The sequence below is a fragment of the Cupressus sempervirens genome, chromosome 10 (genome assembly GCF_028749045.1).
Source record: "Cupressus sempervirens isolate cs-2001-9-10 chromosome 10, ASM2874904v1, whole genome shotgun sequence".
NCBI lineage: Eukaryota > Viridiplantae > Streptophyta > Pinopsida > Cupressales > Cupressaceae > Cupressus > Cupressus sempervirens.
Window position 1 is genome coordinate 403,916,658 of NC_143127.1, and position 11,075 is coordinate 403,927,732.

The 11,075-nt window shown below is 36.8% G+C and overlaps 1 protein-coding gene across 1 annotated transcript; it reads left to right on the forward strand.

Moving 5' to 3' along the window:
• Positions 1 to 4,801: 4,801 nt before the first annotated feature.
• On the forward strand, positions 4,802 to 10,794 carry ALDH11A3 (aldehyde dehydrogenase 11A3). Its single transcript, XM_089807877.1, has 10 exons — positions 4,802 to 5,024; positions 7,541 to 7,734; positions 7,845 to 7,973; positions 8,133 to 8,252; positions 8,645 to 8,781; positions 8,927 to 9,082; positions 9,165 to 9,375; positions 9,926 to 10,093; positions 10,211 to 10,327; positions 10,452 to 10,794. Exons 1-10 carry the CDS (start codon positions 4,880 to 4,882, stop codon positions 10,563 to 10,565), a joined length of 1,491 nt encoding a protein of 496 aa, XP_089664003.1. The 5' UTR covers positions 4,802 to 4,879; the 3' UTR covers positions 10,566 to 10,794.
• The last annotated feature ends 281 nt before the right edge of the window (positions 10,795 to 11,075 follow it).

Genomic DNA, 11,075 nt, shown 5'->3' on the forward strand with positions numbered 1-11,075 from the left:
CTACATGTCATTGTGTGCCTTTGGGAATTAGATGTCAGATTTTGTGTTTGGAACCTTTGAGTTAGTATACTTTTAGGATTCCTAGACTTATAGAGATTTGTGCTATGTGTTTTGGATAGCCTGTTTGGGACTTGAGATTATCTCCTCAGCATGGTAGGAGTGGACCACTTAGGTTCCACATGGTCGGGTGGTAGTGTATTTTCCACTCTTATCATTTGAGATTCGTCTGAGACACCGTGGCTAGAGTATTCTTGGTTGGTATTTATCTTCATTATGTTCTTGGATCATTATGATAGATGATATACCTTATGATGGATGTATTTACTGGTATGTTTCTTATACTGATGATTTGCATATGTTAGATGATGATATCTTATGCTTTACTTTGCATGTTAGTAGGATGTTTTAGGAGTGACATTCCTACTATGTTAATAGTCGATGATCTCGTCGGTGCTTTGGAATGTTACGCACGGAGGGATGGCTAGGATCCACGATGGTCTAATGATTGCCAATAGAGAACTGTTGTGGTCATGATTTTCTGTGGATGCTTTTCCAGATGCTCATGGAGATTTGATGATTCTTATCTTGGAGATTTGATGATTTTTATTATGGATATTTGATGCTTATATTGTGGATATTTGATGATTCTTTTTATGGATTATCTTTTGGATTTTCTTTCTAGTCGCTTGTATAGGACTGGGGTGATTTATGATTCCATGAGCTTAGGGTAGGTAATCTACTTGTAGTGTCGGGAAGTGGCTTGCAATGGGGGCCGGGGCCCTAAGTGGCTACCAAGGTAACTCATTGTAAGTTTGGTTAATAAGTGATAACATTTACACACTAAATGAGGATTAAATGAACTTAAAAAGATAATGGTTTTGATGTTCTCGCCCATGCCTCGAGTGCTTGTACAGGCTAAGATGGGAGTAGTGAGAACACATGGTTGCAACCGTGCATTCCGTAGTATGCCTCGTCAGTATGAGAGGATACTAGTGGCCGCATGAGATCAGTATGGACCCGTGGAGTTTAGCTAACTGCCAGGGTAACTTATACGTGATAAATGCGATGACACTTTCCCGCTTGCATAGTAGGTTTCCTACATGTCATTGTGTGCCTTTGGGAATTAGATGTCAGATTTTGTGTTTGGAACCTTTGAGTTAGTATACTTTTAGGATTCCTAGACTTATAGAGATTTGTGCTATGTGTTTTGGATAGCCTGTTTGGGACTTGAGATTATCTCCTCAGCATGGTAAGAGTGGACCACTTAGGTTCCACACGGTCGGGTGGTAGTGTATTTTCCACTCTTATCATTTGAGATTCGTCTGAGACACCGTGGCTGGAGTATTCTTGGTTGGTATTTATCTTCATTCTGTTCTTGGATCATTATGATAGATGATATACCTTATGATGGATGTATTTACTGGTATGTTTCTTATACTGATGATTTGCATATGTTAGATGATGATATCTTATGCTTTACTTTGCATGTTAGTAGGATGTTTTAGGAGTGACATTCCTACTATGTTAATAGTCGATGATCTCTTCGGTGCTTTGGAATGTTACGCACGGAGGGATGGCTAGGATCCACGATGGTCTAATGATGCTATTTACGGTTGGGAGGAATCGTGCATTTATATTAGATGTGTTTTATGATTTATGGTTATCTTTTATGATGGATGTTTATATCTTTTGTGATGTTGTATCATGTATGATATGTGGTATCATTTAATTTAATTGCATCATGGATTAATAATTGGATGATGATGTACTTTATTTACATGAATGATTATTCTTCCAAGCTCTCATACCTTGTAACATGTACAGTAGATGATTGACCTAAACTAAAATGTAATTAAAAAAGGATACTTGTATATGGTTTAAGAATGTTGCATGTATCATTGTTATTTCATAAGGATGTGATGTTAGATGAATAGTTATGTTAGATGTGATTCATCGTTAAGGGATCTTTAAAGAATGTAATTTGTTATGTTATGTTTACTTTCATTCGAATTGTTGCTATTGCTTCCGTTACTATATATAAGTTGTGAATGGTTTATCTTTCATGTTTAAAAAAAAATTCGTTAGGTAAACTTAGTATAATTCTTTGGATCCCTTATCGGGGCATTACAATACCAATAGGACAAGGATGACACTGTTGAACTCACTCATGTCCAAACAACCATAGCACAAAAAGGGAAAAGCGTTTCCCAAGCATCAACAATGTCTAAGGCAACAATGTCTAAGGAGCATCAAATTTCCATCAAACAAAGCATGACCCACCACACCTCTCAAACATCACAGTCCCATATATGTTGTAAATACATGAAAACTACATTATTTTAAATAATTTATAATTTTTTTTAAAAAAATATTATATTGACTTCTTGCTTGATTAGATAGTAAACTCACTTCAAATTTATAAAGCTTGAGCTTCAAACTTATTCTATTCACATATTAACTTCTTGATGAATTAAGTAATTAAACAATATAATAATTTCCAACCTCCAAATCTTTCACTTCTATGCTTATTACTACCCTGAGTGAACTTCTTGGTTTCTTTTTATACTAAGGTTGGGTCCAATGGAGGGGGGCTTCGTTTTCTTTTATGCTTAGGTTGGGTCCCATGGAGGGGTGCTTCCTTCAAAATGGAGTAGGCGGCTGCTGGGAACTTCTTGTTTTCTCTTCTTACTAAGGTTGGGTCCAATGGAAGGGTTTTCATTTTCTTTTTATACTTAGGCTGGGTCCCATCAAGGGTAACTTCCTTCAAAATAGAGTAGGTGATTGCTTGAATTGGACAAAAAAAATCTTCTAAACTATTAGGGCTATTTTGAGCCCCACCCCATTTCCATGTGAATGAGCTAAATAACAAGAGCTCCTATTTTATAGGAAACTATTCCAAATAAATCTTTAAGCACTCCATTTTTTAATCATAGTATCTCCCACCCATTTCCATATGAAATAGCTCAAGAACAAGAACTCCTATTTTATAGGAAACTATTCCAAATAAATCTTTAGCACTCAGTTTTTTAATCATAGTATCTGCCCTCCACAACACTAGAACCCAAACCTCTTATTGCTACTATTAATTAACTTTCTTTATTCAGTTAAAAAATGAATTCTGACTTCAAATTTATATTTGTTTATTTTAGATACCTATATAGACGGTGGAGCTTTTCACCCACCCACGTGCACTAAATGCAGTAGAAAAAGTAACAATAAAGTCTGAAAACTACGAGGAGACCAATGTATTCATAACGCCCATAAAATAATTTAATGGGAATAGAGCTCCAGCGTTTTGACTGTTAGCTGATTGAACACGATATCTCGCCTACAACATGTTTTTTGAGGGAGGAAATATTAAAAATAAATAAATAAGCAAGAAAGCAATGGTCAATAAATGAAGGACCGTTAAGCGGACTCCACAAAGTTAGGTGAGGCTCCAAAATAGCGTGGTTCTCTGTTTTTAGAAAACCTCTTAACTTCTCACGTGCATGTTTACCTACAACAAGAAAAACGAATAGAATTTTATAATGGAAATTTTGATTTTAGGGCATGCAACAGCAACGCCGCGCAAGATTAAAATAAATTGATGAGTATATAATATATAAATTAATTTTAAAATAAACTATACATTTTATCTTTCAAATTTGAGTAATTGTATTTTATAATATTATTTTTTTAATAATGCGTATCTTTGATTAAAAAAAGCAATTTCTTGTCTTTTGAACTTACACTTTTTAGATCAAGTAGTTGTTGAATGTAAGGTTTGACTCTAAGAAAAGAGGCTGCTAGTTAATGTTTGGCTCTCAATCTAAGAACTTCACCTAAGATTTTGGTGTCAAATATAGCATAAATGATCTTAAATTTTAGAAGAGGTGTGTATATGCCACAATATATTATTATAGCTAACTTTAGATAACTTATGTTTTCAATTAGTACACAACCTTTTAAACTTATATTTTTTAGGTCAAGTTGTTCAATACAAAGTTTAACTCTAAGGAGGGAAGTTTCTTTTAAATGTTTGGCTCTCAACCATATTTACGTGTAACTTTGTTGCAATAAAAATGTCTCAGATTTTGGAAGAGGTGTGTCTATACCATGACAATCATTATAGCTTAATTTGAACATCCTAAATTGGTAAAGTGGTAATTTAAAACATAGCCATTCATCTGAACTATAAAGTAGTTAAGTTGCATATGAATTCAAACATCAAAAAATAAAGTAATGCAAGAGTTAGAGAGTGATAATTTCAAAGTGTCTTCTGATATATATATTCCCTATTGTCTCATTATATGTTTGATTCTGGAACCCAAAAATATTGTTTAATTAATCTAATACTTGTATACACTTGATATGATAAGAAATTGCATAATAATTTTTAATAATTTGAAACACCATGAACCATTAAATTATCTCTCTATCACACAAAAACAATTAAAAAAATATAATAAATTTTATAATAAATTTTCAACTAATCTTATTGTTTTGAGAAAGAGTAAGGAGGGTTGGTTAGGTCATTGACTAGAGGCAACTACTTTTGCTAGCTGCATATTCTTTTAGCAGGAATATTCTTGAGTTGGTGGACCTCACCTTCCCTCTCCCCAAATTAATAATTATTATTGAAAAACTGAAAAGGGTGAGGAGCGGGGAATTCCTGTCCACACGCGTGAATTTGGGATGATCATTCGTTGGTAGGACGCCACGTGCTACGGCTGTCACAAGTCAGCACAGACGTTTGTGGTGGGTGTGGCTTTGCGCGAATTTCCTTCTATTTATAGCTCTACGACATCCAGCATTTGGAGTATTTGTGTGCGAGATTTACCAGAGAGAACTTCTTGTCCTCCAGCTGCTGCTAAATTAGGGTTTCGATTTAACATCCATGGCTGGCACCGGTGCGTTTTGCGAGCTGCTGGAAGGAGATGTGTTCAAGTATTACTTTGATGGGGAGTGGAGGAAGTCTGCATCAGGGAAATCGGTGGCAATTATAAATCCTACAACCAGAAAGCCTCACTACAAAGTTCAAGGTTGGTTTTACTCGAGTTGGAGGAATTGTTTAGCTTCTTTTCTTGGAAATCTTGTCTTTGAATGGCGGAATTTTGCATGTTAGGAGATTTTGTTTGTTTGAATTGGTTTGTCTTTGCTTGCTGAATTTAGATCTTCAAGGTTCTGAAATGTCGTTAGAGTGCTTTCTCGTTAGGTTATCACTTTTAACAAATTTATGAAAAATGAATGTCGCGGGCCTCAGTTTCACGGTCTTTCGGAAAAGGAAGCCTCTCGTTGGAGCAAGTTTCACCTTGTCTGGGATTTGGACTTCTGATTGAGTTCCTCGGTTCCTCCTTGTTTGTTAGGCATGTTGTTTGGCGTGCAGCTCATGTCTTCAGTTATTTGGTAATTCTGTTCCACCATGTGTCAGGGTTGGCTGGAGGTTAAAAGTTAATGAAAGAGCAACGTTTAGGACACTCTCGTGATCCTTAGCATAAGACGAAGAAAAAACCTTATTTTGAATTTGTTAGGTCCTTGTTTGTGATTTTCTTTTTTGATCAAGTTCACCATAGGTAACTTGTAGATCGGACATCGCAACAGAGAGTTAGTACAATGCAAAGGGTAAATGAATCTTTTTACTTGAATTCATCTCAATCGAGGAGTATATCTTGGGTCGAGCTCACCACGAACAGGAGTATCTTAGTATCTTACCCTTACCTTTCAAGGGTTATTTCCCTTCTTAAATCTATCATATGCCATAGTCATGAAACTGGATTTTGTTAATTTCTAATAATTCATCATTTTTCAATCCAATTTCGTTCCAGGCCTTCTTTGCTAGAGCATTGATGCTTGACCTACTTGAGCCCATCCAAGTCCATGGCTTTTTGGTATTTTTTAGCTTTGAGTTCTGAAGCGATAATTGATTTCAATTTTGTGTTGTGTTCATTGCTTTTTCTCTCTCCGAAGCATTTTCGTTTAAATGTTGAAATATTGTGTACCAGAGTTTTGAAAGGTGTTCTATTAAATTTGAGAACACTAGTGTAGATCTTAAAATTAATAGTTTTGTGATTTTATGTTGGATTAACACCCCAAACTTCAAATTAAACGCCACTTACAGGCTCCAAACTGTAAAGATCGAGGATTCTAATTGGAGGTCTGAGATTCCACTGCTGGCTGGTCCAAGGGAAATGACATTACTAACTTAGCACTAGAGCATACTCTTAAGTGCAAGAGCAATCTGCTTGAAAATGGGGTGATTGGTCCATGGAATATAACATATAAGTGAGGAATGAAAGTGTTTTTGTGTGTTTCATGGATATATTTGAAATTCCAGTAAAATTTGGGGTTGTTGATCTTGGAAAATTTCTAAGATTGTGGTAGTCTTGTGATGCACAGGGATGATTTGCTTGTTTTTAATGATGTATATATAGATTTTGTTTGCTTTCGAAGCATTTCTATTCCTTGGTGCAAGTTATTATGGCTGATTTTTTTCTTCCCTTTTCTCGATTTATGGGAGTGGTTCTGTCTTTAGTACGGATGTTGAATGTGTATTTTCTGATGTGTTACATTTGAGATTCATTAGTTTCTGCATTCTGATTGTCAAATTTTTTGTGGTAGGGGTGAGGACCCAGTACTTGAACACCTAACTTTGAGCTTATCAAAATCCTAGGGGACCCAATACTTGAACACCCTAACTTGCATTTATGAAAATCTTGCATGGAAATTTCAAATTGCTCCCAATTTTTTACAGCAGTTTACTTAGTGAGTCTTAGTGAGTCGTCTGCTTTATAACTAAGCAGTAAGCAGACAAGTCCACATCACCATACTTTTTGCCAAGCTGTCCAAAATAACCCAAATATTTTGTAACCTATACTTGCACAGCTGATGTGGCATCACATCATTGGTTGCTTTTTACAACTAAGGTCCATTTCATTCAATTTTGGGCAGTCATCATTGTACTGACAACTTTAAAATCACAACTATTGGTGCAATGTTGTCATAAAAATTGGACAATAAGTCCATATGTATCAAGTCAACAACTCCTTTTGCAACCATTGGAGCCCATTCAAGTACTGGGTCCTTTCCCCTAGCAGTATGTTTATGTTCGAAACTTTCTTTTAATATTTAAGGTCTAGGCGTAGCAATTTGTTCAAAGCTTACTTTTAATATGTCAGGTCTAAGCAAAGCATTTGGTCTTTTGATTGTTACTTCGCATAAGTGATATCAACTGTGGGTTGCTATTGTTATTACAGGCCTTTGCATTATTCAAAATGTCTGAACGGCTGTTGCTTTTGGGCTTAAAGTCTCCATTAGTCAAACAGGAAGGGAACAGGCCATTATAAGCTAGTCCCAAAAATAAGAGCTGTTACCATAACTATCTATAAATACTTGCCTGAATACATGTGGGATTACATGATTTAATGGGAGCGTGTTTTCTTTTTTGGAGTCATTTATCCAAACAAGATGGTCAATCATTTTCTGCTGGTGTCTGCTGTGATGATTATTGTTATTGGCATGTCCTGGTCAGAATAATGAGCTGATGATTTGTTTTTCGCAGCTTGTACACAGGAAGAAGTGAATAAGATTATGGAGACTTCTAAAGTAGCTCAGAAGGCATGGGCAAAGACTCCACTTTGGAAGCGTGCAGAGCTGTTGCATCGTGCTGCTGTATTACTAAAGGAACACAAAAATCCCATAGCCGAATGCCTTGTCAAGGAGATTGCCAAGCCTGCTAAAGATGCGGTTACAGAGGTTGGCTTTTGAACGTCATGTTCTCCATTATATATTGTTGTTTGGAGATGGTATTGTGTTTGAGATAAGTTTCAATTGTCATACGGGTGTGGTTTATTTGGTTCTTGTAGGTTGTCAGGTCAGGAGACCTGGTTTCTTACTGTGCTGAGGAGGGCGTTAGAATTCTTGGTGAAGGCAAATTTCTTGTCTCAGATAGCTTCCCTGGAAATGATAGAAATAAATTATGTCTTTCCTCCAAGGTATAAACATTTTCACCCAGCCATCAAGGGAGTTGCTAAGATTCTGATGACTTTTACATGAAATAGTCGTTGTAGTAATGACAGAGTGTTGATTTGTACTTAATATTTCTGCTTTCGCAGTTGGCAATGTTTATGACCCAAGGCCTTTGTTTATTGCAGATCCCTCTTGGTGTCGTTCTAGCTATTCCGCCATTCAATTACCCCGTAAATCTGGCTGTCTCTAAAATTGCCCCTGCTCTAATTGCTGGAAACTCAGTTGTCTTGAAACCACCAACACAGGTAATTAATGCTACTGTACCTCCATTTGTGGTACATTCTTCTTTACTTGAAACAGGGTGCAATAATGGGGTTTCAAACATTGGTACAATTCAATACTTTACAAACACACACACTGGTCTAGGCAAAGCACTTATAGGTTCAAGTTAGTGGATAACATTTATATTTGCTGGAGTACTTAATGAAAATAGCTCTGAGCATATCAACGTGTTAGATCTTGTAAAGTCTAACTTGAGAGACAACAAGGGCTCTCAATTAACTGGTGCTGTTGAATAAGTTGCACAAAAATCAAATTTAATTTGTTTAACCTGCACATAAATCAAATTGAATTTGTTCTGCTAAAGGGGTTTGTAACATTCCAAAGTCTAAATGGGTGAATCTGATGTATTGTTCAGGGAGCAGTAGCAGCCTTACACATGGTGCACTGTTTTCATTTGGCTGGATTTCCCAAGGGCCTCATCAGTTGCGTTACAGGGAAAGGATCTGAAATTGGGGACTTTCTTACAATGCACCCTGGTGTAAATTGCATCAGGTATACTGGTAACAGCCGATATGTGTAACGCTTATCCTGATAAAGTCTCTGGACCATGTTGTAAAATGCATCAGTACACTGATAATAATCTTGATAGCTTGTATTTTATTCGATCACTGATTACCTTTCTCTATGCATTTTTCAGTTTTACGGGAGGAGATACTGGTATTGCAATTTCAAAAAAGGCAGGCATGGTTCCCCTACAGATGGAACTTGGTGGAAAAGATGCTTGTATTATACTCGAGGATGCAGATATTGACCTAGCCGCAGCCAATGTTGTGAAAGGGGGCTTTTCATACAGGTAACATCTCTATTGATCTGCGTAGTGATGAGGTATCCTCCTCTTTCTTATCAGACTGACATTGTATTCTGTTTTCTCACAGTGGCCAGAGGTGTACTGCAGTAAAGGTAGTTCTTGTAATGGAATCCGTGGCCGATACCCTCGTAGAGAAGGTGAAAGCCAAAGTTGCAAAGATGACAGTTGGCCCACCGGAAGAAAACTGTGATATCACACCTGTCGTCACAGAATCCTCTGCTAATTATATTGAAGGTCTGGTTATGGATGCCAAACAAAAAGGAGCTACATTTTGTCAGGTTCAATCTTCTCTCTTTCGTTATAGATCCATGGTAGTAAAATAATTTGACAAATTTGATTATGGAACTCAAAAGATCCAAGGGAAAATTGTGCTATCAGCATTTGAGCTATTACTTTTTAATGAGCAATTGCATTGCCGATCTGGACCACTATTCTTGGCCTATCAGACTCTGTTGACATCTAGGGTTACCATTTCTGATCTGTCATCCGGAAAAGATGCAAGAGTCCTAGGAGCAGCCTAAAACATTAGCGAAGCTTCGTTTTGATCACAATAACCAACCCATTCAAAGCTTTATTGACATTTTGTTTCAATATTAGTGGCTTATTCTTCCTTAAGAAAAAGTTGGATGAGTTACGTTAGTATTTAAAGTATCTTTCCATGCGCAATCTCAAGCTTGATTTCCTACACAAACTGTCCTGAATTTTTAAAAAACAAACATATATGGATAATGGAAGTTTGAGTCAACTAATTTGTGTTTGGGTAAAGTGGGCAGCAACTGTTGGTTGGTTAATAGAAGCTGAATGTAGTTTTATGGCATTGCAAAACAGGAGTACAAGAGAGAGGGCAATCTTATCTGGCCTCTGTTAGTGGACCACGTCAGACCCGACATGAGACTTGCTTGGGAAGAGCCATTTGGCCCTGTGCTGCCCGTTATCAGGATCAACTCCGTTGAGGAAGGCATTCATCACTGCAATGCGAGCAATTTTGGACTTCAGGTATCTTTTCAGTTGATTCCTAATTCCTTCGACGTGATCAACGATGGGATTTTCTGTGATTATCATCATCATCATCAAATTCATTGTTTCTTATAATTGTGAAATTTTTTAATGTAGGGATGCATATTCACAAGAGACATCAACAAAGCAATGATGATTAGCGATGCTATGGAAACTGGAACAGTTCAAATCAACTCTGCGCCTGCACGTGGGCCAGATCACTTTCCATTCCAGGCATGTTTGAAACTAATGATACGTTGGTTACTTCAATCTGAGGGCTGTAGATGACTTTGATCTTTTTTTTTTTGTTGGCCTAAATTTAGAAGTTTATGTAACCGTTTAAGTTGTCTCTTTGCAGGGATTAAGAGACAGTGGCATTGGTTCTCAGGGAATCACTAACAGCATTTCAATGATGACGAAAGTCAAGAGCACCGTGATCAACTTGCCAACCCCATCTTACACAATGGGCTGATTTATTGTTATTAAATTTATGTATTCAGAATTATGATCTTGGCAAAACCCCTTAATATACAGCGGGTTGATCTATTAATTTATTAGGCAAGCAGTTGTTTAGTTGGTATGAGTTTTAAGATGGAGAGCGTATGCGGTATATCGCTCATTAATTCACTTGCCTGAACTCCTTTCCGATGTTCAGAGTATAGGCGATTATCAATAGCAGTTTATTTTTCAAATTTTCTTAATTAGCTACCGTGGCAGATGTTTTCCTGAATGATAATTCTTTAATTAACTTTAATTGAAACATAGTAACTTAACTCTGAGTTTCAAGTGTGTGACGAGTATTGATGCACATGCTAGTTAAATGGCAACAGCTGGGAGCAGAAAAAGCTTATAACGGAATCGAGTCGGCAATAGCGAATAGTTTTCTCACCGTTAATCACATTTGAGAAACACGTCAGCACGGGTGTGGAACTAATTTTCTGGAGTATGGATTCATGATTACACGAGGGGCTATCTTAAATTT